Raw genomic sequence first — 20,871 nt, 5'->3', positions numbered from 1 at the left:
GAAAGCTGGCTTATATCCAGAAACTGGGCAAAGAATCATGACTTTTTTTTTTTATTAGGAGGATTACCCTCAGGCTCCTGATTATCCATTCTTGATTTCTTTGATTGTACCGGTTGAGTAGCACTGTTGTTGGCTACCCATCTCTTTTGCCCCCAGGGAACACCTTGTTCTATGGACCGGCTCCTTGCCGGATGAGCTGCCATGCTGACCTGACCACTCGCCACCTTGCTTCTGATGGGGAAATATCACACTAGACCTCTATGGTTGGGTGCTCTTGCCCTCATCGCTGCTGAGTGCCTCTCCTACCAGCAGCCCTGGCCTACAGAGGCAAGCTGTCACCTGCTCTTAGTGACACTGGTCCTCCTCTAACCGGCACATTCCCTGTTGCTTTGGTAAGCACTGTCTCCACTGGGGCCTCCCAATAAGCATGGTCCTCCACTGTTTTTCAGGCCTTGCATTCATTCCAGTCTACCCAAGTCGCAGAGCCTGTTCATACCTTTTTCCACCATCTAATGCAGAAGTTTGGGCATTTCTAAGAGTATGAGGGGCCATTACTTTGTTCACATTTCTAGAACCCATCCCAGGAGCGTTCTGCCCCATCTCTTGTAGCTCTTGTTAGGATATTAATTCTATATTGATAAGCTCACCAACCCTATTCTAACCTATGTGCCTCCCCCTGCCCGTCACCCCTCCCTGCCATGTGATCTTGGATGGAGCCCCTTCAGAATCCTGTCCCACCTGGGCTCTCTAGCTCCTGCCGGTGCCTACAGGCCACAGGTCCCAGAGCTCCTTTGGGTTATAGTTCCTTTCCTCCCTTATCAAACCCAACACTTCTCTGGCACAACAGTTATATTGTGACTTGACCCCTGACTACAATCTGATGGCCAGAAGGGGAGGTGGGGCAGATCCTGGAGGGGCTGCACGCTGTCTTGTGGAGCAGAGACCTCTGCATTTCTTCAAAGAATAGGAAAGACTGGACCACTTTCTGCAGGCAATCTTGGGATTTAAGATCTTGGGGTGCATCAGCTCAGATGTCCCATCTGAAATGTCAGAGTGCCATTCTTGCCCAACCAGAGTATGACCTTGGCACAGAAGACCTGCTTAGGTTGTTCAGTCTTCTTTGGAACTTGGCTGCTCTGAGGTCCTCAGCTTTTTCCACCCTCTCACTACAGGAAACTGAGGACCCCCTCATGTTCTACAGGGGTCTTCTGGCTCTCACACTTAGCTCTTAACTGCTCTCAGCCCTTTATCTTTTCTCAAAGTGTTAGTCAAATTTAGCAACAGCCACCTAATTCCACTGATTTCACTTTTCCCTGATATTTCTCAAGTACCACTGCATTCCCTTCCATGAGTAAACAATCCCAATTCGCCAATGGTGAAAGTGTTGACAATTGCCTGGTCACGTTATGACAGGGTCTACCATGCTCCTGGTGCCAGGCAGGCAAGATGGCTGAATCGGCTCTGAAATCCCACCCAGCATCTGCTTTCTCAGACCACTGAGCACTCACTGCTGTAGGGGGGGTTCCCCGGGAAGCAGATCCCATTAACATGCAAGAGGCTTATTAGGGAGGGTTCCCAGGATCCACATGCATGGAGTGGAGGGGAGGAAAGCAGGATAAGGCAGAGGGAGAAGTTGGGCTCTGATGCTGTGTTAGTTTCCCAGGGCTGCTCTTAACACTTTACCACAAACTTAGTGGCTTAACACAACACATATTTATTCTCTTACACTTCTGGGGTCAAGAAGTCTAAAATGGGTCAGCAGGGCTGTCTTCCTTCTGGAGGCTCTGGAAAGAATGTGTTTCCTTGCCCTTTCAGGTTTCTGAAGGCTTCCTGAATTCTTGGTTCATGGTTCTTGGAGTGATGGTTTCCATCACTCCAACCTCAGCCTCTGTTGTCCAATCTCCTCCCTGACTCTGACCCTTCTGCCTCCGTTTTATAAGGACCCTTGAGATTTCATTGCACCCACCTGGATAATCTCCGCATGCTATGGTCATTCATTATAGTGGAAAACTTTCTTTTGACATGTAAGCCAACACATTCACCAGTTCTGGGGATTAGGACCCAGAAGTCTTTGGGGAGCCATTGTTCTGTCTACACATGGGGGGCTATAAAGTTGGATGACCCTTCAGAATTGTTGGGTGGGGACACTGGGCCTTTCTACTTCCATGCTGATTTGTCATTGGGTGTGATGTGACCTTCGGCAGACAGTTGTCTTTAGCCGGGGCTAGCCCTTAAGAGGCTTGGCAGTGGTGAACTGTCTTCCAACAGCACTCCAGGGACTGGAAGTCTTTCTTTCCTGAAGGGACCTGGGGTGCACATCAAGACATCTACCACAGTCCCTCTGTTCCAGCCCCAGCAACCCCCTTCTGTCCCTCGCCTGCCCATGGAATTGTTTGCCACAGGACATTTGCACATACTCTTCTCATCCTCTCCCACTTGTCCTGATCTTGGCTCCATTGCCACTTCCTCCAGGAAGCCCTCCCCGACTTCTCTGTCTGGGTTGTCATCACAGCTCTTTGAAGGTCATGGTGCTGCACCTGTGGGTACTACTATTTCATTAAAGTCAGACCCCCCCAAGGAAGACAGAGCTGAGGTTTGTTACTGCTCACTGTGGTGTGCCCTCCACTGAACACAGCAGGTCTCACCCAGTAGGTACTCAGAAGGTATCTGTGGAATAAATGAATGCAAGGGACTACTGCTTTCTTAATTAAATGGGCGATGTTGTATTTGGTAGCATGAGCGGGTCACACTTTGTCCATCCATTTCCTTGTTCATGGATGTTGAGGCTGTTTATGATCCTTTGATAGTTCATATCATGCTTCAGTGAACATTTTCCACGCATGGGCTTGTCCCCTTGCTGGGAGTTTCTGCAGGACAGATTTCTGCTGGGCCCATCAGTCTCCTGGGGTTGGGACTGGGAATGAAGGGGCCGTGTCCACCCCCACCCCCCTGAGCAGCAGGGCCCACAGCGAGCTCTCTGCCTGGGTGTTTGCCATGGGCATAGAAAGAGCGGAGGAAGTGGGTCCCCAGTGGGACAAAGAAGCATGAAACCTCCCACAGAGGGAGTGGAGGTGAGCCCGATAGCGAAAGTCTTCGTGGCACTCAGGGTCCCAGGCCCCGAGGCCCTGTGGTCCAGCTGTGTGTGTCCCCACATTACTGGAGCCCTAGTAGGGGCCTCCTTTATCTAAGTTGGTCCTCCTGATTTGTTATACTTGCTACCAAAAGGGCCCAGCTGTTAAAAGTTCCAGTTCTTGTCATTGTTGTTTAAACATGTGGCTTTTACATTCCTTCCTGAGATGAGTGTGTGTGTGTGTGTGTGAGATCTGTGATAAGCTTTTGTATATATTCCAGAGGCCTCTGAAAAGATGGTGCATCCTCTGTGGGTTGCAAAGTTATATTCATTCTAAATATAAGCATAACAGCATGAGCCCCTTGTTGGCCCTGGTGGGGCCCAGGCTGGGTACCAGGGGCTGGCTCTGGGTCACAGGTGGGAGGACAGGAGGTGAAATGGGTAAGTGCATCTCGAGGCTCAGTCCTGGTGCCAAACACTGTGTCCAGGACCTGAGATGTTTGTGGACATCACGGGGTGGGGTGGGAGGTGGGCGACACTGCACAAAGGGGCCTGAGGAGCTGAGTCCTGGCCGCATCTGGGGTTTGTGGGAGGGGGGCTGGCAGCAGGCTGGTCCAGGAGAGTCCTTTGTGACCCCTTCCCCTCCCAGTGTTCCTGTCTGAGTGGCCAAGGGCCATGTGGGGAATCCCTGAGCCTCACTGTCGTCCCCGACGCTGGGCCCTGGTTCTGGGCCGGGAGCACGCTCAAGCCATCACTGTGCTCCCAGAATGCCTAGCACAGCCCCGGACACGTGTGACCGCCCAGAAAATGTGGAATGGATGCATGCTGATGGCCTCCCGGCCTCACGACTGGTCTTCCCTGCTGTGGAAATGCCATCACATTTCTCCCCTTCGCAAAGCCCATCAGCCTTCGGCGCCACCCTGAGCCCCTCCCATCGGTTACCTACCACCTTGGTTCACCCCTGGGGACCCCATTAGGCCAGCAACCCTGGCTCCTAATTCCAGGAGAGCCCAGCCCCTGAGAAATGATGGCGAGTCCTTGTCCCCATGTCATTAATTCTCTTGTGACCGAGGCCTTTCCCCTGGGGTGGGCATGGGGCTGGGGTGACTGATTGCACCTGCTTGGCCTATGAGGACTTTGGCCAGTGGGAGGTGTTGACAGTGTTTCCCAAGTGAAATGCCACATGGAGATTAATGACCCCTGGGCTGTGGGCTCTGGGTGCGCGAGGGCCGAGCCACGCTGGGCAGGGCTTGTGGGCCTGCGGACTCCCTGCTCCCCCCAAACCCCTTGACGGAGCAGGGCTGCGGGTTCTTCTCCTTCACCCCAGTTCCCAGGATCTCCCAGAAATGGTTGCCTCAGCCTCATGCCTGAAACCTCAAACACAAATAATTTTCAATTTGCCTGGGAGTTTCAATCGTACAATCCAATGTTAAATAATAGATTAGGTGCCTCGGGGAAAGAAACAGGATTTTAAGAAGAAGAAATAAATAAAAGGAAAAGTAAAATTCAGCACATGGGCTTGCAGAGTAAGAATGTAGCTTCCCCTCCTGGCCTGCGTTTGCCCGCCCTATCCACCCTGCCCCTTCCCTTCTCTGGTCTGTGGGAGTCTGCGGGAGTCTCTCCGCGAGGAGGTTCCAGGCGTCAGCAGCCCAGGGTTCCTCCCGTCACCCCCGGCTCCCAGGCTCTGCACCCCATGGAGAGGCCTGACTTGTAGCCCTGGCAACCGCCACCGACCCAGGCAGGCAGGCTGACTCCCACCCTCAGGCACACATGGGCTGTCCCAGGCGACAGGCATCTGATTGGGTTGGGAGCCAACATGGGTGTAGGAGGATGGTGTCTTCAGACCCCCCGCGGAGCCTGAAGAGGGTATGTCTGTGGCACGTGACTTGTCTACAAGTTCTGGAACTAAGGTCGTCTCTGTCCGGTGACCTTTCCCTCTGTCTGTCCTGGCCAGCCACGGACCCCCACCCCTGGCCACGGTCTGCCCTTGTTGCTACAGGAAGCCACGTTGTCTGCAAGCTCACAGACTCCCCACCCCCGCCCTCCCTGTGCCCGGCAGCACTTCCTTGTCTGCTCTAGCTCCCTTGGGCCACCATCTGTCTGTCCCCTTCCCTCCAGCCACAACACGTGTCTAGGAGAGCCCAGCTCTGACCGTCATGCCGCAGGAAAAGCAGGACGGCACGTTGGGGGACTCCAGGGCCAAACTGCCCGGGGTTTGAGTACCGCAACATCCTCTTAATAGCTGTGTGAGCTTGGGCAAATTACTTAACCTCTCTGTGTCTGTTCCCTCATCTGTGAAAATGAAGAGGCTAATGATAGTATCTGTCCTACAGGTTTGTGGTGAGGATTAAATAATTAAATACATATACAATGCTCAGAACAGTCCCTGGTAAACCAGTGAATACCACGATCGTTTATTTTTGCTTCAGGAGCCCAGGCAGGAGATGTTAAGATGAAGGCGCTGGAGAAGGAGGGGAACACACGGTCTCAGGACTTGGGGGCAGAGACAATGAGTGTGAAGGGGGAAGTCCAGGCCGATCCAGGGATGGGGGGCCGAGACGGGAAGCCTGGGGCAGGGGAGACTGTAGGGGCGAAATTCAAGGCTCTGACGGACGGACGGGCCCTTATACCTGCTGACGGAGGTGAGGGCTAGGCTGCTGGTGGCAGGGGTCTGCAGGGCAGGGATCGTGAGGGTGTGAGACCGCTGAGCTCATCCAAGGAGTGTGTAGACAGTGTCTGTGGAATTCAGAAGGTGGGGTAGTTGAAGACACGGAAGCGAGCTGCTTCCACGTGGTGCGGGGGGGAGCTGGGGGGTTCTGGAAGGCAGCAGGTTCAAGAGTCAAAGGCCAGTGAAGGCAAGCGGCAGGAGGGGAAAGAGGGCAAGAGCTGGGGGGGATGTGGGGCTATGGCTTTTTTGTTTTCAAAGATGGGGTGCTGACAGGGAAGCCTGATGACCCAGGGAAGGAGGGGTGAGTGCGTCAGCGATGTCTCCGTAGGGGAGACAAAGGGCTTGGGGTCCCAGAGTGCGTGGAGGGCTGGCTCTGAAAGGGCAGGGAGGAGAGATGGGCAGAAGGAGCGGAAGGACGCCTCGGTGGCTCAGGCGGTGAAGCGGCTGCCTTCAGCTCAGGTCATGATCCTGAGGTCCTGGGATCAAACCCCCTGTCCGGCTCCCTGCTCAGTGGGGAGTCTGCTTCTCCCTCTCCCTCTGCTGCTCCCCCTGCTTGGCTCTCTCTCTCTCTCTCTCTCTCAAATAAATAAATAAAATCTTAAAAAAGGAGCAGAAATAAATATGATGGAAGACAGCAAGAGCCTTTCCGCTCCTTCCTGTCGACCTCGCCACAGGGAGAGGCACACCATTAGCTGTGCGCCTTTCTGTGTGTGTCTGCCTGTGTGTGGACGTGTGTCTGTGTCCGTGTGCACCTGGGTCTGTGTGTGCGTGCAGCTTGCGTGCACAAGCACATGTGTGTATCTGCATGTGTGTTTGCATCTGTGTCTGTGTCTGGGTGTGTATTCGTGAGGATGGGTCTGTGCGGGTCTGTGTGGGGGAGCACGTCTGCGTAAGTGTGTCATGTACATGCGTGTTGAGGTCATAGAAGGCCCGAGGTCACCCTCATGGGGAACGGGGGACAGACACAGCAGGTCATTAATGGCCCTGTGAGGTTTGTGATCATTTCCTCCTGCAGTGGGGGATGGGGGCTTGGCTGGCTTGGGTTTGCCAGGGCAATGAGACAGAGCAGTGTTCAAGGTCGGCAGGCAGGTCAGGATCCTCCCGCAAGTCTGAGCCTGCCGCCAAAACCAGGAGTGGAGCCAGCAGGGGTGCTGGACACGGGGCCCTCCCACGCTCTGTGTCCTCCCTGTGTCTGCACTTTGGCGACAACCCTGGGACCTTCCTGCCCCATTAGGCCCACGTGAGGAGGCGGGGGAGTGGGGTGGGGTGGGGGTGGGGACTCGGCCTGTTTTCCTGCTTGGAGTTAGGGCAGGTGGGTCCTTTGGAGCTGGCATATTGGGAATGACTTTTGGGTCTGCCTAGAGATACCTGGAGAGGCAGGACCTCCATGACTCCACGGAGGGAGAAAGAGCAGAAGACCGGCTGACTCCGGGGGCCAGGCTGGGGACCCGGTCTCCCGTGGGGCTGGGGGATCCACCACCCCGCCTGCAGCTGCACACTCGGAGTGTTGCTGCCACCTCGTGGGCCGGCTGGGGAAAGCCCGGGCCCTGCTCAAGAGCGAGGACTTGGCGCCCCCTGGTGGCCGAGTGCCGCCTTTGCCAGCGGAGACCGGCGCCCGCCCAGCGCCCTCCAGTCCCGCCCAGCGCCCGCCCAGCGCCCTCCAGGCCCGCCCAGCGCTAGCCCAGCGCCCTCCAGGCCCGCCCAGCGCCCGCCCAGCGCCCTCCAGGCCCGCCCAGCGCCCGCCCAGCGCTCGCCCAGCGCCCTCCAGGCCCGCCCAGCGCTCGCCCAGCGCCCGCCCAGCGCCCTCCAGGCCCGCCCAGCGCTCGCCCAGCGCCCGCCCAGCGCCCTCCAGTCCCGCCCAGCGCCCGCCCAGCGCCCTCCAGGCCCGCCCAGCGCTAGCCCAGCGCCCTCCAGGCCCGCCCAGCGCCCGCCCAGCGTCCTCCAGTCCCACCCAGCGCCCGCCCAGCGCCCTCCAGTCCCGCCCAGCGCCCTCCAGGCCCGCCCAGCGCCCGCCCAGCGCCCTCCAGTCCCGCCCAGCGCCCTCCAGTCCCGCCCAGCGCCCTCCAGTCCCGCCCAGCGCCCTCCAGGCCCGCCCAGCGCCCTCCAGTCCCGCCCAGCGCCCTCCAGGCCCGCCCAGCGCCCGCCCAGCGCCCTCCAGGCCCGCCCAGCGCTAGCCCAGCGCCCTCCAGGCCCGCCCAGCGCCCGCCCAGCGCCCGCCCAGCGCCCTCCAGGCCCGCCCAGCGCCCGCCCAGCGCCCTCCAGGCCCGCCCAGCGCTCGCCCAGCGCCCTCCAGGCCCGCCCAGCGCTCGCCCAGCGCCCTCCAGGCCCGCCCAGCGCCCGCCCAGCGCTCGCCCAGCGCCCTCCAGGCCCGCCCAGCGCCCGCCCAGCGCCCTCCAGGCCCGCCCAGCGCTAGCCCAGCGCCCTCCAGGCCCGCCCAGCGCCCGCCCAGCGCCCTCCAGTCCCGCCCAGCGCTAGCCCAGCGCCCTCCAGGCCCGCCCAGCGCCCGCCCAGCGCCCTCCAGGCCCGCCCAGCGCCCGCCCAGCGCCCGCCCAGCGCCCTCCAGGCCCGCCCAGCGCTCGCCCAGCGCCCGCCCAGCGCCCGCCCAGCGCCCGCCCGGCGCCACACAGATGTGGAGGGGGCGGGGCGGAGACGGCACATAGGGAGGGGTCCCAGCCCCACTTCCCCGGGTGGGGTCCCAGCTCCAGGTGCTGTCGCTGTGCAGCTCTGTGCTTCAGTCTCCTCACCTGTAGGGCGAGGCGCACGGTCAGCACTGCTGGGAGGGGTCTATCAGGCATTTACCGGGGAGGCCAGCACAGCGTGGCCCACCATGGCGCTTGATTCAGGCTGGCAGACCCTAGGCCCCACGGTTTGGAACTACTCACTTCTGACCTCTGACCCCTGACCCTTGCCACTTGCCCTAGGTTTCATGTGCTTTGGGGAGCAGCCCCGCCCCCTACTCTCTCCCCCTTCCCTTCAGGAGGCAGGCGCAGAGGTGAGGGAGGGGCCAGGAGCATCTGTTCCCAAGTGGTCCCAGCCCAGCCAGACTCCGGGATGCTGTCTGCTGCCACCTCATAGCTGAGACTACCCTTCTGAGCAGCATGAGTCAGGGTACAGCACCAGCCTCACCTCCGAGCCAGGCCAGGCCGACAGGGCGGATCAGAGCTCAGGGCTTTCCCATGCTCTCCTCCCCTCCCCCTGCCTCTTCCTTCAACCCCCCAGCCCTGCGGCAGGAGCAGCCCGGGCTAACACACTGTATCCTCTCCCCTACCAGGTGAGGCTCCTCTCAGGCTACCCCAGGGTACCTGTTTATTCTTCACGCAGCATCATTGTATCATCAGCATGGGTCCCCAGAGATGGGCCCTGTTCAGCCCCAGACTACCTGCCCCCAGCTCCTGGAGACGACCTGCTCCATCCTGGGGCCCGAGGTCTTCCTGAGCCCCCAGTGCCCAGCTCTGGGTGGGGTGGTGGGGAGATACCAGGAGGCAATCCCCTTGATCAGCCATGGGTGTTCCCCAGAGAGGAAAGGCCCAGGAGGAGATGGGGAGAGTGAGAGCAGACCACCTCCTGGCCTCGGGGTTCTCCTGGGGCTCCCAACCCCACCAACGGGCTCAACCTGGAGGATGAAGTTGGCAAATGGGCCCTGCCTGGAGGGGAAGTGGGTGCTGGAAGCCTGTCTCTCGGTCTAGGGCCTGACCACATCTGTCCTGGGCCCCTGTGTGTGTGGCCGGTGGGACAAGGGGAGAAGGAGAGTTTGGCCATGTGTCTGAGGCCAGAGACCACCAGGCTGGACTTGACATCTCACCTCCCCCGGGCACTCCAGGGCTTCTGGGGCTCATAGGCCCCAGTGGAAACCCCAGATTTTAGGATGAGAAGGACTGGCAGGGACTTCACTTTGGGCTGCCCCAGACAGGCCCCCATTTGGAGGACGCAGCTGGGGAAGGGCACTGGGAATTGGAGTTATTTCCCCAACTTCACGGGCCTGCTTGACCCCTGGGAAGAGCCTGGGGCCCTCCAGACTATACCCACAAAATGGTGAGCAGATGAAAAGGGGCAGAGATGGGTCGGGGAGGGAGCAGCACAGATGGTTCCAGAGAGGAAGGACTGTCCGCGGTACCCTCCCCCACCCCGACACATACACACGCTCACACATGGTACATACCACCTTCACCCCAGACACCGACACCCGGCAGACAGATGCCTACCACTCACACGCACACACACACGCACACAAAGGCACACGCACACTCACGTGCACACGCACACACATGTACATGCACGCACACGCATATTCACATGCACGTGCGCACACCCAGGCACACGCACACTCACATGTGCACGCACGCACGCACGCACGCATGCGGTGGGAGGATGGTCCCATGGCAATCCAAATTGTCTCCAAGCAGCAGCAGTGGGTGAAGGGGCCCCACAGGCTGCCTAAGCTGGGCTTCCAGGTGTCCCCCTGGCTGATGGGATGGCATGGTGACACCCGGCCTCAGGCTTCCCCAGATGCATCCCTGCCCAGAGACACTAGTTGTGCGTGGAGGCTTCCCTCTCACTGCGAGCACTGCAGCCCAGGCGCACCTGTTCCTGGGCCGGGTCCCTCCCTGCCTCCTCTCAGACGGACCTGGCCTTGGAGCCTCCACACCCAAGAGCCCCTCGGGCCCTGACCACAGCCTCCTTCCCGCCCCTCGGAGCTCCCTCCTGCCAGATGGCCAGGCCACTCCAGCTGGAACCCAGGGAAGGGGGGGCCCTCACCCTGCTCGCGGTTCCTGGATGCCCGTGACCCCAAGCAGGTGGGAGGTGGCCTCGTTCGTTGTCCCACCTTCATACGTTTCCGGAGCCCATGGCGGAGGCAGGAAGGGCGATGGAGCGGCACACATGCCAGCATGAGGCTGACGGGGAGCCAGCGGCATGGCCACCTTGGGACCAGCAGGGTCTCCGCCAACATGTGGGGCCAGACTGAGAGCAGTCTCCTGGGGAGATCCGCAGAGGCGCCCACAGAAAGATACAGAAGGGCATGCAGCAGACACAGGCTGGTGGAGAGAGGAGGCCTGAAAGCAGGCAGACAGACAGACCTTTAGAAACAGGCAGCACTTTCCATTACAAACGGGACCCGACAGAGTCACAGCCTCAGCCCCACTCAAAGCTCCAGCACACTGTCTCTGGGACCTTTCACAGAACCACCTTGGCTTTGGACAATTTCAGAGCCATTACTGCACGGGAAAAGGTACACTGTTGGAGAGGTTCCCCCTATGGGCTTCTCTTCCTCCTCCCCCAAGGGTGGGCAGTCCTGAAAGCTTTAAGGTGGTCTGGTCAGGTGAATGGAGCCAGGGCTCAAGGCCAGGGGCGGGGGTCTGCAGATGACAGCTGCGAGAGAAAGCCATGCTGAGAGAGAGGGAGAGCATCATTCCCCACCCGGAAATGCCACACCCACTGAGACCCCTGTGCTGTGCCCCATGGATCCCCACATGGCAGCTTGCCCAGGGAGCTCTGGCAGATCCTCAGAGGGCCCCTGGCAAAGTGACTAACAGGAAGGGACCCCACTGGGCCTCCACAGGGACAGGTCGAGCTTCTCCTTTCGGAATAAATGGGCCGGTACCGAGACCAGAGGCCCCAGGTGACCGAGTGCTGGCCCCAGGAGCCTGAGCCAGGGGTGCTGCAGCCTCTGGGTCCTCCGCTCCCCCTCCCACGTAGGCCGCTCCCCCCTTTCCTGCAGCCGGACCTGCAGAGGCCTGGCTCAGGCCATCCTGGGGAGGGAGAAAGAGCCCCCACAGCAGAGGGAAGGGGCCATGTGTTCCCATTCCAACACAAAGGGTAGACACTGCTACTCTGGAAACCATGTGCTTTATTTGGAACCTCCTTCCGAGGGAACCTCCCCCCTGGGTCATAGAAAAGCTGCAAACCATGTGGTTTGGTACAAGGCAATGGCGAAGGACGGCAGGAAGTCCCTCACCGCTGGGGCCCTCGTCTTCTGGGCCTCAGAATTCCCTGGTCATCCTGACTCTTAGCTGAGCTGGGTGTCTGCAGCTGGGACTCCTGGGGTCCTGCTCAACCCCCAGCATCTTCCTCAGCTGAAGAGTGAGGAAGTGGGGATGGGACAAGGGCCAGAGGCCCCCATCCAAGGCCCGGGCCTCTGTCCCCCACGTAGAGCCAGCAGCACCGAGCAGTCACGGCTCCTCTTGTCCCCGGAGCGTGGGACGCCCCCGTGGACAGGTGCGGGTGCGTGGGGCTGGGCTGCCCGTGGCCAGCTGCCCCCCCCCCCCGCCCCGCCGCCATCAGTACAGGTCCGCAAAGGGCTTGGAGTAGTTGAACATCAGGTAGTCCATGTAGTAGAAGTCGTAGGTGCGCTGCCGCTGCAGGGCCGAGAGCTGGGTGAAGTACTGGTGGGCGATCTGCGCCGTGGTCCGCGCCTCCTGCGAGTGCCGGTCTTTGAACCGGGGGAAGGTCAGGTTCCGCGGCGCCCGGATGAGGCTCAGGAAGAAGTTGGCATCGTCCTCCATGCTCTCGAACTTGCCCACGAAGTCATAGTCGATGAGGCAGGGGCTGCAGAGCCGGCTGACGTGGTCCCAGTGGATGTCCATGCCCACGGGCCGGTGCACGTCTAGCAGGTACTGGACGAACTCGGGGAAGCGCACGCCAGAGCCCGTCCGCAGGGCCTCCCGGGAGGCGTTGGCCCGGTACCGGGCCAGGATGGCCTTGCCGAACACGGGGTGGTAGTAGCTATTGGGATGCTCGAACTTGTCGCGGAAGGCGGAGACCAGCCTCTCGAAGGGCTCGCGGACGAAGAGCATCTTGGTGTAGGTGCTGAGGCGGTGAAGGATGCCCTGGCGGTCGAAGGTGTCCAGCCGCTTCAGGGCGCTGCCGTAGTGCACGGTGTCGTGCTGGATGTCGGCGGTGGATGAGGCCAGCCCCGCCAGCACCATGAGCACCCGCTTCCAGTTGGAGCAGCCCGCCTTGGGCACCTCGCAGTACAGGACGCGGTGGCGGTCCTCCACGAAGATGCGGGACACGTGGCGGGGGGTGACCGCCCTGCGGCTGCTGCTGGCCCGGTACTTGGCACACGCTTCCTGCATCACCCGCTTGCGCTCCTGCTGGCTGTGGTGCAGGGTGACCCAGTGGCCGTCGGGGGCCCAGGGTGCCGGCCGCGCCAAGGCGCCGGCCGAGCCGTTGGCCTGGATGGCTGTCGCAGCCGGCATTTTCTTGATAAGCAGCCGCCGGCGGCGCTGCCGGGGCCGGAGCCGGGTCCCCACGTTTAGCTGGGCTTGAGGCCGGTCGGGCACCAGCAGGCGGGAGCCCCTCGGGGCCCGGCTGGACAAGTCTCTGGGGACCTTTTCCGTAGGTGCCTTCAAGTCACCATCCTGGGAACTGCCTGGTGGGAGGTCCTGGGGCAAGAAGAGAAATGGTTATCGGGGGGGGGGGCAGGACAGTTATCAGCGGGGCACTGAGGGTCACACAGGTCAGGCCCTCACTATGGCCGGGGTCCCTGCCCCCTCTGTGGCCTGAGATTTTTTTTCCGGGTGAGGGAGAAGGAGACCAGCTGACCCTGTGGGATGGGACCCCTCTGGCCTGAGCCCAGGTCCAGTCCCCGAAGGCCCCCACCCCTCGCCGGCCATGGTCTTGAGGCCAGAGGTGCAAGGGTCTTTTGAGCCACGAGATGGCGCAGGCCTCCCAGGAACCTCCGCGTGGCGCGGGACCGGGCAGGGAGCTGGCGGCCCGAGGAGGCTGGCTCAGATTTACCGCATCTATTAGCACAAGTCCAAAGCCGCCAGCTAACAGGAAGGGGACATTCATGGTTCCAAAGCCCTGGGCTTTGTTCCCAGGGCTCCTGGGAAGGACCGGGCATGTTTTTCTTTCCAAGAATGGATTCGACATGAGCTCCAGAGTTTCTTCCTTGCCCTCCCCAACTCTCCCCAGGCGGCCGGTGCGGAGATTTATGACTCTCAGAACTCACGTTGTAGGGCTGCTGCGGCCTGATGCTGAACTTTATTCCTGAAAAGCAGAGAGGACAGTATTAGTGACAGAAGTACCACGTGGCTCCCAAGGACCTGCTCACGGGCTCTGGACAGTTGGGCCCCTGGGCTGGAGGGCACTTGGGTTGGGCTCAGTTCAGGGAGGCACGGCTCAGTGTGAGTGCCCCTCCACCGCCCTACCCATATGGAAAATGGGAGTGCAGCAAGATGTGGTCCCACTGGTTCCCAGCTGATGATGGCTTCTCAGTGTCTCAGCTCCTGATATGACCTGGAAGGTCTCGAAAGGTGGCCACCTGCTCCATGGAAGAGCCGGGAACCCCACAGCACCGCCCCTCGCCCCCGTGCAACCTCGCTGTCATTAAGTCACGGGGAAAGGACCCTCGGAAAGCTCTGTCCATCCTCTCTCTATGGCCCGTTGGCTCAGCCCTTGCTCTAACCAATGTGGACTTTCTGTGCTTGGAATACGACACACTCATACCCACACTTTCGCACGCACAGGCCTGGGAGTGGAACACACTCCTTCCCTTGGACTGGGGTCTCCCTACTTGCTCTGGGAAGTCCCCTAACCTAAGCACCTACTTTGAGATTTTGGCCAACTCAGCTGGCCCTGGGACTCTGGCGTGAGCTGGCCACCTCCTGCTCACCCCGGTCTCCTGCAAAGGCCTAAGCAGAGCCCAGGCACAGAGTGACTGTCCGGCAAGCACTTGTCACTGGAGATGGAGACAGATCAGTGCATTGCTGACCACACTCCACGATGTTCCCTCTTCCCCCCAAGGAGGCCCTTTAGCTAGGCTGGGGCCGAAGTCACCCAGGATAACAAGCTCTGGGAAGTGAACCTTCGGCTGGATGGGAGGATTCCGCTTCATACTCTGGTTGGTCTTGGGGGAGGTCCTAGTAAAACAAGATGATTTTCTTTGGGGGAACCTATTTAGGAGTTCTGGCCTCCTTCCCCCATCCCTGCCTGGCCACTGAGGCACCAGGGGCTCTTCCTGCTCTGGTGCCTGTAAGTGGCTGCTTCTACTCTGAGGCTTTGTTGAAAGCCACCATCACAATCAGCACCAGCTACCCTTTAAAGAGAAGGCTTGAACTTCCAGTTGGCAGGACGGGGCACACCTGGCCAAGTTCTGGCTGTTCTGGGCTGTGTGCGTGAGATGTTCTGGTGGCCCAGCCTGTCCCCTGCTGTCTCAGTGTACTTGGCATAGGTCCAGTGGCTGGAACCCAGGTGGTGAGAGGACATCCAGTCCCTGACCCTGGGGGCCCTGGCAATTTCTCCACGAGGTCGTTTTACAGGTTCAGCCGTTGCTGTGACCCTGGCCTCATACTGGTCAGTCTGAGGATGTGCCTATACATCTGCTTCACTCTCCAGCTAGTGAGGAGGTGGGGATGCAAGGTCAGCCCTGGGATGGAAAGCCTACATTCCCTGAGCCTCCTGGGAACTTCTTCGAGTTCCAAAAGTGAAGCAAAAGTGGAACTTGGGCATGTTGCGTCTTTCTTCTGTTGCAATATTTTTCTTGGATCCCTTTGGGCTGGGAACAGGGGTGTGCCCTTCTCCGGGCAGAGGACAGAGTGTCCATAACTTCCTGGGCATTCCCAAGCTTACGGGCAATATGTGTGTACATATGGAGGAACTCTGAAACAAGGCTTCCAGACTCTTCCACGGAGACTGAGGGGAAGCTCCATGTGGAACCAGCTGCCCCCCTCAGGGTATGGGGTGCAGGCAGTGGGTACTTGGCCTGAGACAGGAGTCTCTTAGAATGGAGCCCCTCACCAGGGTCCCCCTCTCAGCCCAGAGCTTACTTCCTTCCTGCTGGCCACCCCTCCCCTGCTCTGCCTCATCCCTGCACGAGCTTCTTGAGCCCATTTCTTTCTGGCATGTGAGGGTTTCCTCCTGGAGCCAGTCATCACAGATCCCTTCAGCAGAAGGGACCCGCTGCACACTCAGTTTTCCCTCCACGCTGCTGGGTTTCCTTAATTATTTTCTTCTGGTGATGGCAGCTGGCTCTGCTAAATCACCTCTCCTCCTCAGAGTCTCAGATACAGGAATTTACTCTGCTTGTCAATCCTGTCAACTTGTCAAGGTACGGTGGTGCTTATTTATATTCATTTTCTGGAGCAAATGAGTCATGCCAGATTTGGCCAAGAGTGGGACTCAGGAGCCACTCACAAAAGGCACCCTGCCAGCCGGTGGAGCTGGGTGAGGATGTGCTTAGGCAGATGTCAAGCCCTACAGCTGTGACCTCCTGGCACTGTCCTCACAGCCTGGAGGGTGGTGGGCCGTGGGGCCTGTCCTTTTTTATCTGTGCAGACTGGACAGAAGGATGCTGAGCCTCAAGAGGTTTTCCAGGTTGGTCCACTTGAAGGCTGGAGAGAACATTCCTGATGGACAGAGCCTGGGGCTCAGGGCATCTCTGACCTCTTGGCCACTTTTACCCAATAAAGCCAACCTGGCTGCAACTGCCCCCTTTGAAAAGAAAAAGTCTTGTGGAAAACCCAACAACAGACCTTAGGTGGAGCCTGAATTTGCCACAGGCTGTACGTTCTCGGCCTTTAAACTTATTATAGCTCATTTGGCAAAGATTGACCCTATCCCATATGCCATTTTGGAATAAAGACAGAAACTTAATGAAGGAAATGTAACATGCTCCCCCTCTTGCCAGGGGCCCACTGTCCCTACTTTTTCTGTGGAGGAAGCTACTCCTCGATGCACTGCTTGGATAAAAGCCAAAGCAAAGCCCACCCGTAGCTCTGAGCAAGTGAAGGTCTGCAGCCTTGGGTGCCTTGAGGACGGGGTCTGCGTATGCCCAGTGGGCTGCACTTCAGCACTCTGGACAGCTCTGTGGAGTGACGGGGAAAGACAGCTAAGGGCCCCCACCTCTGCGGCACACATGAGGACATAGGACCACCAGGAGCCACCAGAATTGGTACCATGGGGGGGGACTTATGGGGCGGCAGGGACTCGGCTTCAATATAACCACCACCAGCCCCTCCCAAGCCCTCAGATGAATGCGCAACCTAGATAGAAACAGTGGGCTTGCTGAACAACATAAACCACAACCCCTAGCCTCCTTTTCCATCCGATGGCACCAATGCCACCACACGTCTCCGCTGCCTCCCACCCCCCTTCCCTGCGACAGGGGAATCCCTAGGCCAGTCATGTACATGCTCCATGTTCGGCGTCTGAGTTACCTGTCTTCTCCTTTCAACATAATGTTAACAATCTGTAAGGGAGCTCCATCCCCTGCACGATAAGAAAAAAACAACCGCTTTCTCTTTCTGGACAGATGACATTTGCAGAGTGGTTGAAACACATGCTGTATGATAAGAGTGAGCATTGGTGAGAATAAACAAGGCGTGAGTTATTGGGACTGCCAAGTGGGCGCCACACTGTGAACTCTTCATTGGCTCAGGGTTTTCTTCAGAGTGTTTGGCTGAAAAGCTTACTGGTTACCTGCCAAGGGGAGGAAAAGGCTGATGATGGTGTATGTGACCAGTTTCTTTCTTTTTTTTTTTTTCATAAATACGGAAAACTGACACATCACCTTTTTTTTTTTTTAAAGATTTTAATCTATTCATTTGAGAGAGAGAGAGAGAGCACAAGCAGAGGAAAGGGGCAAAGGGAGAGGGAGAAGCAGACACCCCACTGAGCAGGGAGCCTGACCCTAAGCTCGATCCCAGGACCCTGGGGCCATGACCTGAGCTGAAGGCAGACGTCCAACCAACTGAGCCACCCAGGCACTCCTCTTTTTTTTTTAAGATTTATTTATTTGCAAGAAAGGGAGAAAGAGAGAGAGAGCGAGCGTGTGTGAGTTGGGGGAGGGGCAGAGGGAGAAGGAGAGAGAATCCCCAAGCAGACTCCCCGCTGAGCGTTGAGCCTGACTCAGGGCTCAATCCCAGGACCCCTGAGATCATGACCTGAGCCGAAATCAAGAGTCAGACACAACCGACTGAGCCCCCCAGGAGCCCCTGTGTGGCCAGTTTCTTATAATTAGGCTGTGCAGCCTGAGTCTGGGGCAGAACTGTGGAGGGGGCTTCAGAGGCACGTGGGCTGTTGGGGAGAGGGTTGCTGCCTACTCCTCTCCAAGTCACAGGAGAGAGACCTGCTGGGTTCAATTCAAAAGCCCCCATCGTTGATGCCCAGGACCCTCTGAGGCTCAGGCTGTGTAGACTGGCGACACTGACATGGGTCAAAAACAGGACCCAAGTTCCTAGAAAGGGCTGGAAGGTGCCACATGAGCCCTCGGTTGACCATGTTTGAGGAGTGTGACTGCTCTTCTGGCTGCTCAAATCCCAGTCCCAGGCCCTGATCATGGAGAGAGGGTCCTGCTGCTCTGAACACTGTGGCCTGGAGGCAGGTAGGACGGTCCTGAAGGAGTCGGACCCGCAAAGGGAAACAGATGGCAGAGAACGGAAGGGGCCAACATGGGTCATCATGGGTGTGAGCCCACAGTCCCTGCTCTGTGCAGTTTCAGCTTGTGGTTCTTGGATCCCCAGAGCTACCCCCAACTGCTTTTCCTTGGCTCCTTTTCCATGTCCTGGATCTTCTGGTGGCTGAGCCTGCGTGGCCACAACCATCTGTGCTGTCTCCCCACATGTCCACTAATGCTGCCCATCAGGCCAGGAAACTTCCAGGGGTTTCAGGCTGGCCTGAGTGGGGAAGACACTGAAAACGAGGCCCCCACTGCATCTTGGTGTCCACCACATATGAGATACAAAGTTTTGGTCCCAGCCAGATTCCCCGGCAGGTGCATCTGGTAGATGAGCAGCCTTGCCCTGTTCTGCTATGTCACGTCCTCCTTAGAAAGAAGCAGCTCCTGAACCTCACGTATGGTCCAGGGGGCAGCCTGAACGGCCGGGCGGTGTCCGGGTCCTCACACAATGCTGGTGAGCCGCAAGGTGGGAAGCTTGGATGCTGGCAGGAGAAACGCAGCCAGGAGGGTGTGCTGCTCGCTGGGGTCAGGGGAGGAAGCCCCGAGGGAACGCCCAGGCCCCACTCCACAGGAAGCATGGAAGGGTTCTGAAGGAGGGGCTCAATTAGTCCTCCACAACTAGGATCCACATATGGGGGGAGGGGGAAGGGGGAATTTATTTTAAGGAATCGACTCATGTGGAAGGCTGGCAAATCCAAAACCTGCTGGACCGGTCAGCAGGTTGAAGATGCAGGGAAGAGTCGACGTTGCAGGTTGAGGCTGAGGGCCCACCTAGAGGCCGAATTCCTTCCTCCTTGGAGGACCTCAGGCTTTTCTCTGACACATTATGGGTGATCTGCCTTTCTCAAAGCTTACTGACTTAAATACTGATCACCTCTAAAAACATACCTTCACAGTAACATCTGGATTGGTATCTGGCCAAACATCTGGGCATGATAGCTCGGTCAAGTCGACACAAAATTCACCATCGCAAGGGGTATACTGACTTCTTAAGGCTTGCAGTCACAAGGTACCACAAAGCTGGTATTTGAAGCCATTAAAATAACCAACATCTATCCTCTCATAGTTCTGGAGGCTGTGTCTGAAATGAAAGCCGTGTGCCCACCACAGCTTCTAGTTCTAGCTTCTGGCAGCCCCAGATGTTCCCTGCTTGTGACCACTGAGGCCTAGCCTCTGCTCCCCTCTTCACATGGCTGTCCTCCCTTGTGGGCCTTTTCTTCTTCTTCCAAGGACACCAGTCATTTTGCGCTAGGACCCACCCAAATGACCTCATCCGGACTTGATGACATCAGCAAAGGCTCTATAAGGTCACAGTCATTGGTCCCAGGGGTTGGGACTTCCAACATAATTTGGGTGAGGGGACACAGTTCAACCCATAACACGGCGGCGGCGGTGGGTGGGGGGTGGTGGTAATGTGACTGCAGAGCACTCTGGAGGCAGGGCCAGGAACAGCCTGGAAGAGGTAAGAAAGTATTTCCCCAACTGGGCTGGGTGATCTGATCAGTAGTGAAAGATCGTGTTAGTTCTCGATGTTCTGGGGCGGGGACCACGTCTCGTCTGAGTCAGACAGTCTGGCAACAGGCCTGGCACACAGCAGGAGCCCAATAAATGCTCTTGAAAAGGCTGATGCTGCCTGGACGGAGAGCTGCCCCTGGAAGTGAGGATGGGCATGGGCTTCTCCCAGCAGGGGTGGACCCAGGGTCCCGGCTGGAGACCGCCAGCCCCTGGAGGAGCTTCTCCAGCTCAGCCTGGCAGCTGGGGAAGGGTCCGTGTGTCTGGGCAGCAGCTGCCAGCCGAGTGGCAAGACGCAGACGGGAACTGCCCGGGCTGAGGGGTCTGTCCACCCCCACCCAGGTGGTGCGGTCAGATCTACGATGCACCCAACTGGCTGCCTCCCATTGCCACCGTGGGGCACCAGGACGGGGCCTGTGGCCTCCATGTGGCCACACCCGCCCTGGCTCTCCTCCCACCAGCTCAGGCTCTGCCCTTTTGAGGGGCAAACCCCCCCCACCCCGCTGCCCCCATCGGCCTCTGATGCCTCATCGTGAGCTGCTCCCTTTCTCTGGGCAGGTTGTTAATTTATGCAGATGAGATGCAAAACTGAAGTTTAAACACACTCAGCAATTAGCGGGCAGCCTGGACTCCAGGCACAGAATTCAGATGGAAGGAGCCTCACCAAAGGGTCTTAAATTCTCACTTGTGATGGCAGGAAAATCCAACTCATTAAATTCCCTGCTTGGGCTCGTGCATGGCCTGGAGACCAGCCACAGCCACAGCCGTGCCCACCTGCTGTCCCAGGCCCAGGGGACAGCCTGTGCGGTGGGCTCGGAGACAACCAAACTCATGGTGCGGTGACACAGTAGTCCCTGATCTTTGGCCCAGACCAGAGCAGGGGCTTTCCCTCCCTTCGCCTGGAGACTCCTCTCTGAGTAACAGCTTTTAACGAGGGGTCCTATATTTTAAAAGAAACGAGAGCAAGAGCACAGCTGTGTGACCCTGGACAAATCCCTTGACTTCAGCGAACCTTAGTTCCCTCATCTGTAAAACGGGATAAAAAGACTCATCTTGCACGTCCATAAATGTTCAAATGAAACATGCACAGTGCTTGGCACAGAAAGAGCCCATGGGAGCAAAGCTGCGGGCTCCCCGGGTTCCTACCCCCGGGTCACCTTCGAAGCAGCTGAGTCTCTCTGAGCCTAGCTCCTGCACCAGCTCGGGGACTCTGGGGCCTGTCTG

General features: G+C 58.5%; 1 protein-coding gene across 2 annotated transcripts in view; it reads right to left on the bottom strand.

Annotated features, from left to right (window-relative positions):
- Positions 1-11,563: 11,563 nt before the first annotated feature.
- The window catches only part of CHST8 (carbohydrate sulfotransferase 8), a 129,593-nt gene continuing 120,285 nt past the window's right edge, over positions 11,564-20,871 (bottom strand). For both annotated transcript variants that reach the window (XM_036118502.2, XM_078062466.1), the window contains exons 3-4: positions 13,690-13,727; positions 11,564-13,120 (exon numbers count right to left, since the gene is read on the bottom strand). In XM_036118502.2, coding sequence (XP_035974395.1) covers positions 12,014-13,120; positions 13,690-13,727 — 1,145 coding nt within the window. In that variant the 3' untranslated portion in view covers positions 11,564-12,013. The remainder of the gene's footprint in view (positions 13,121-13,689; positions 13,728-20,871) is intronic.

This window comes from Halichoerus grypus, chromosome 15 (assembly GCF_964656455.1).
Source record: "Halichoerus grypus chromosome 15, mHalGry1.hap1.1, whole genome shotgun sequence".
NCBI classification, from domain to species: Eukaryota; Metazoa; Chordata; class Mammalia; order Carnivora; family Phocidae; genus Halichoerus; species Halichoerus grypus.
This window is presented reverse-complemented; position numbering and strand designations above follow the sequence as displayed.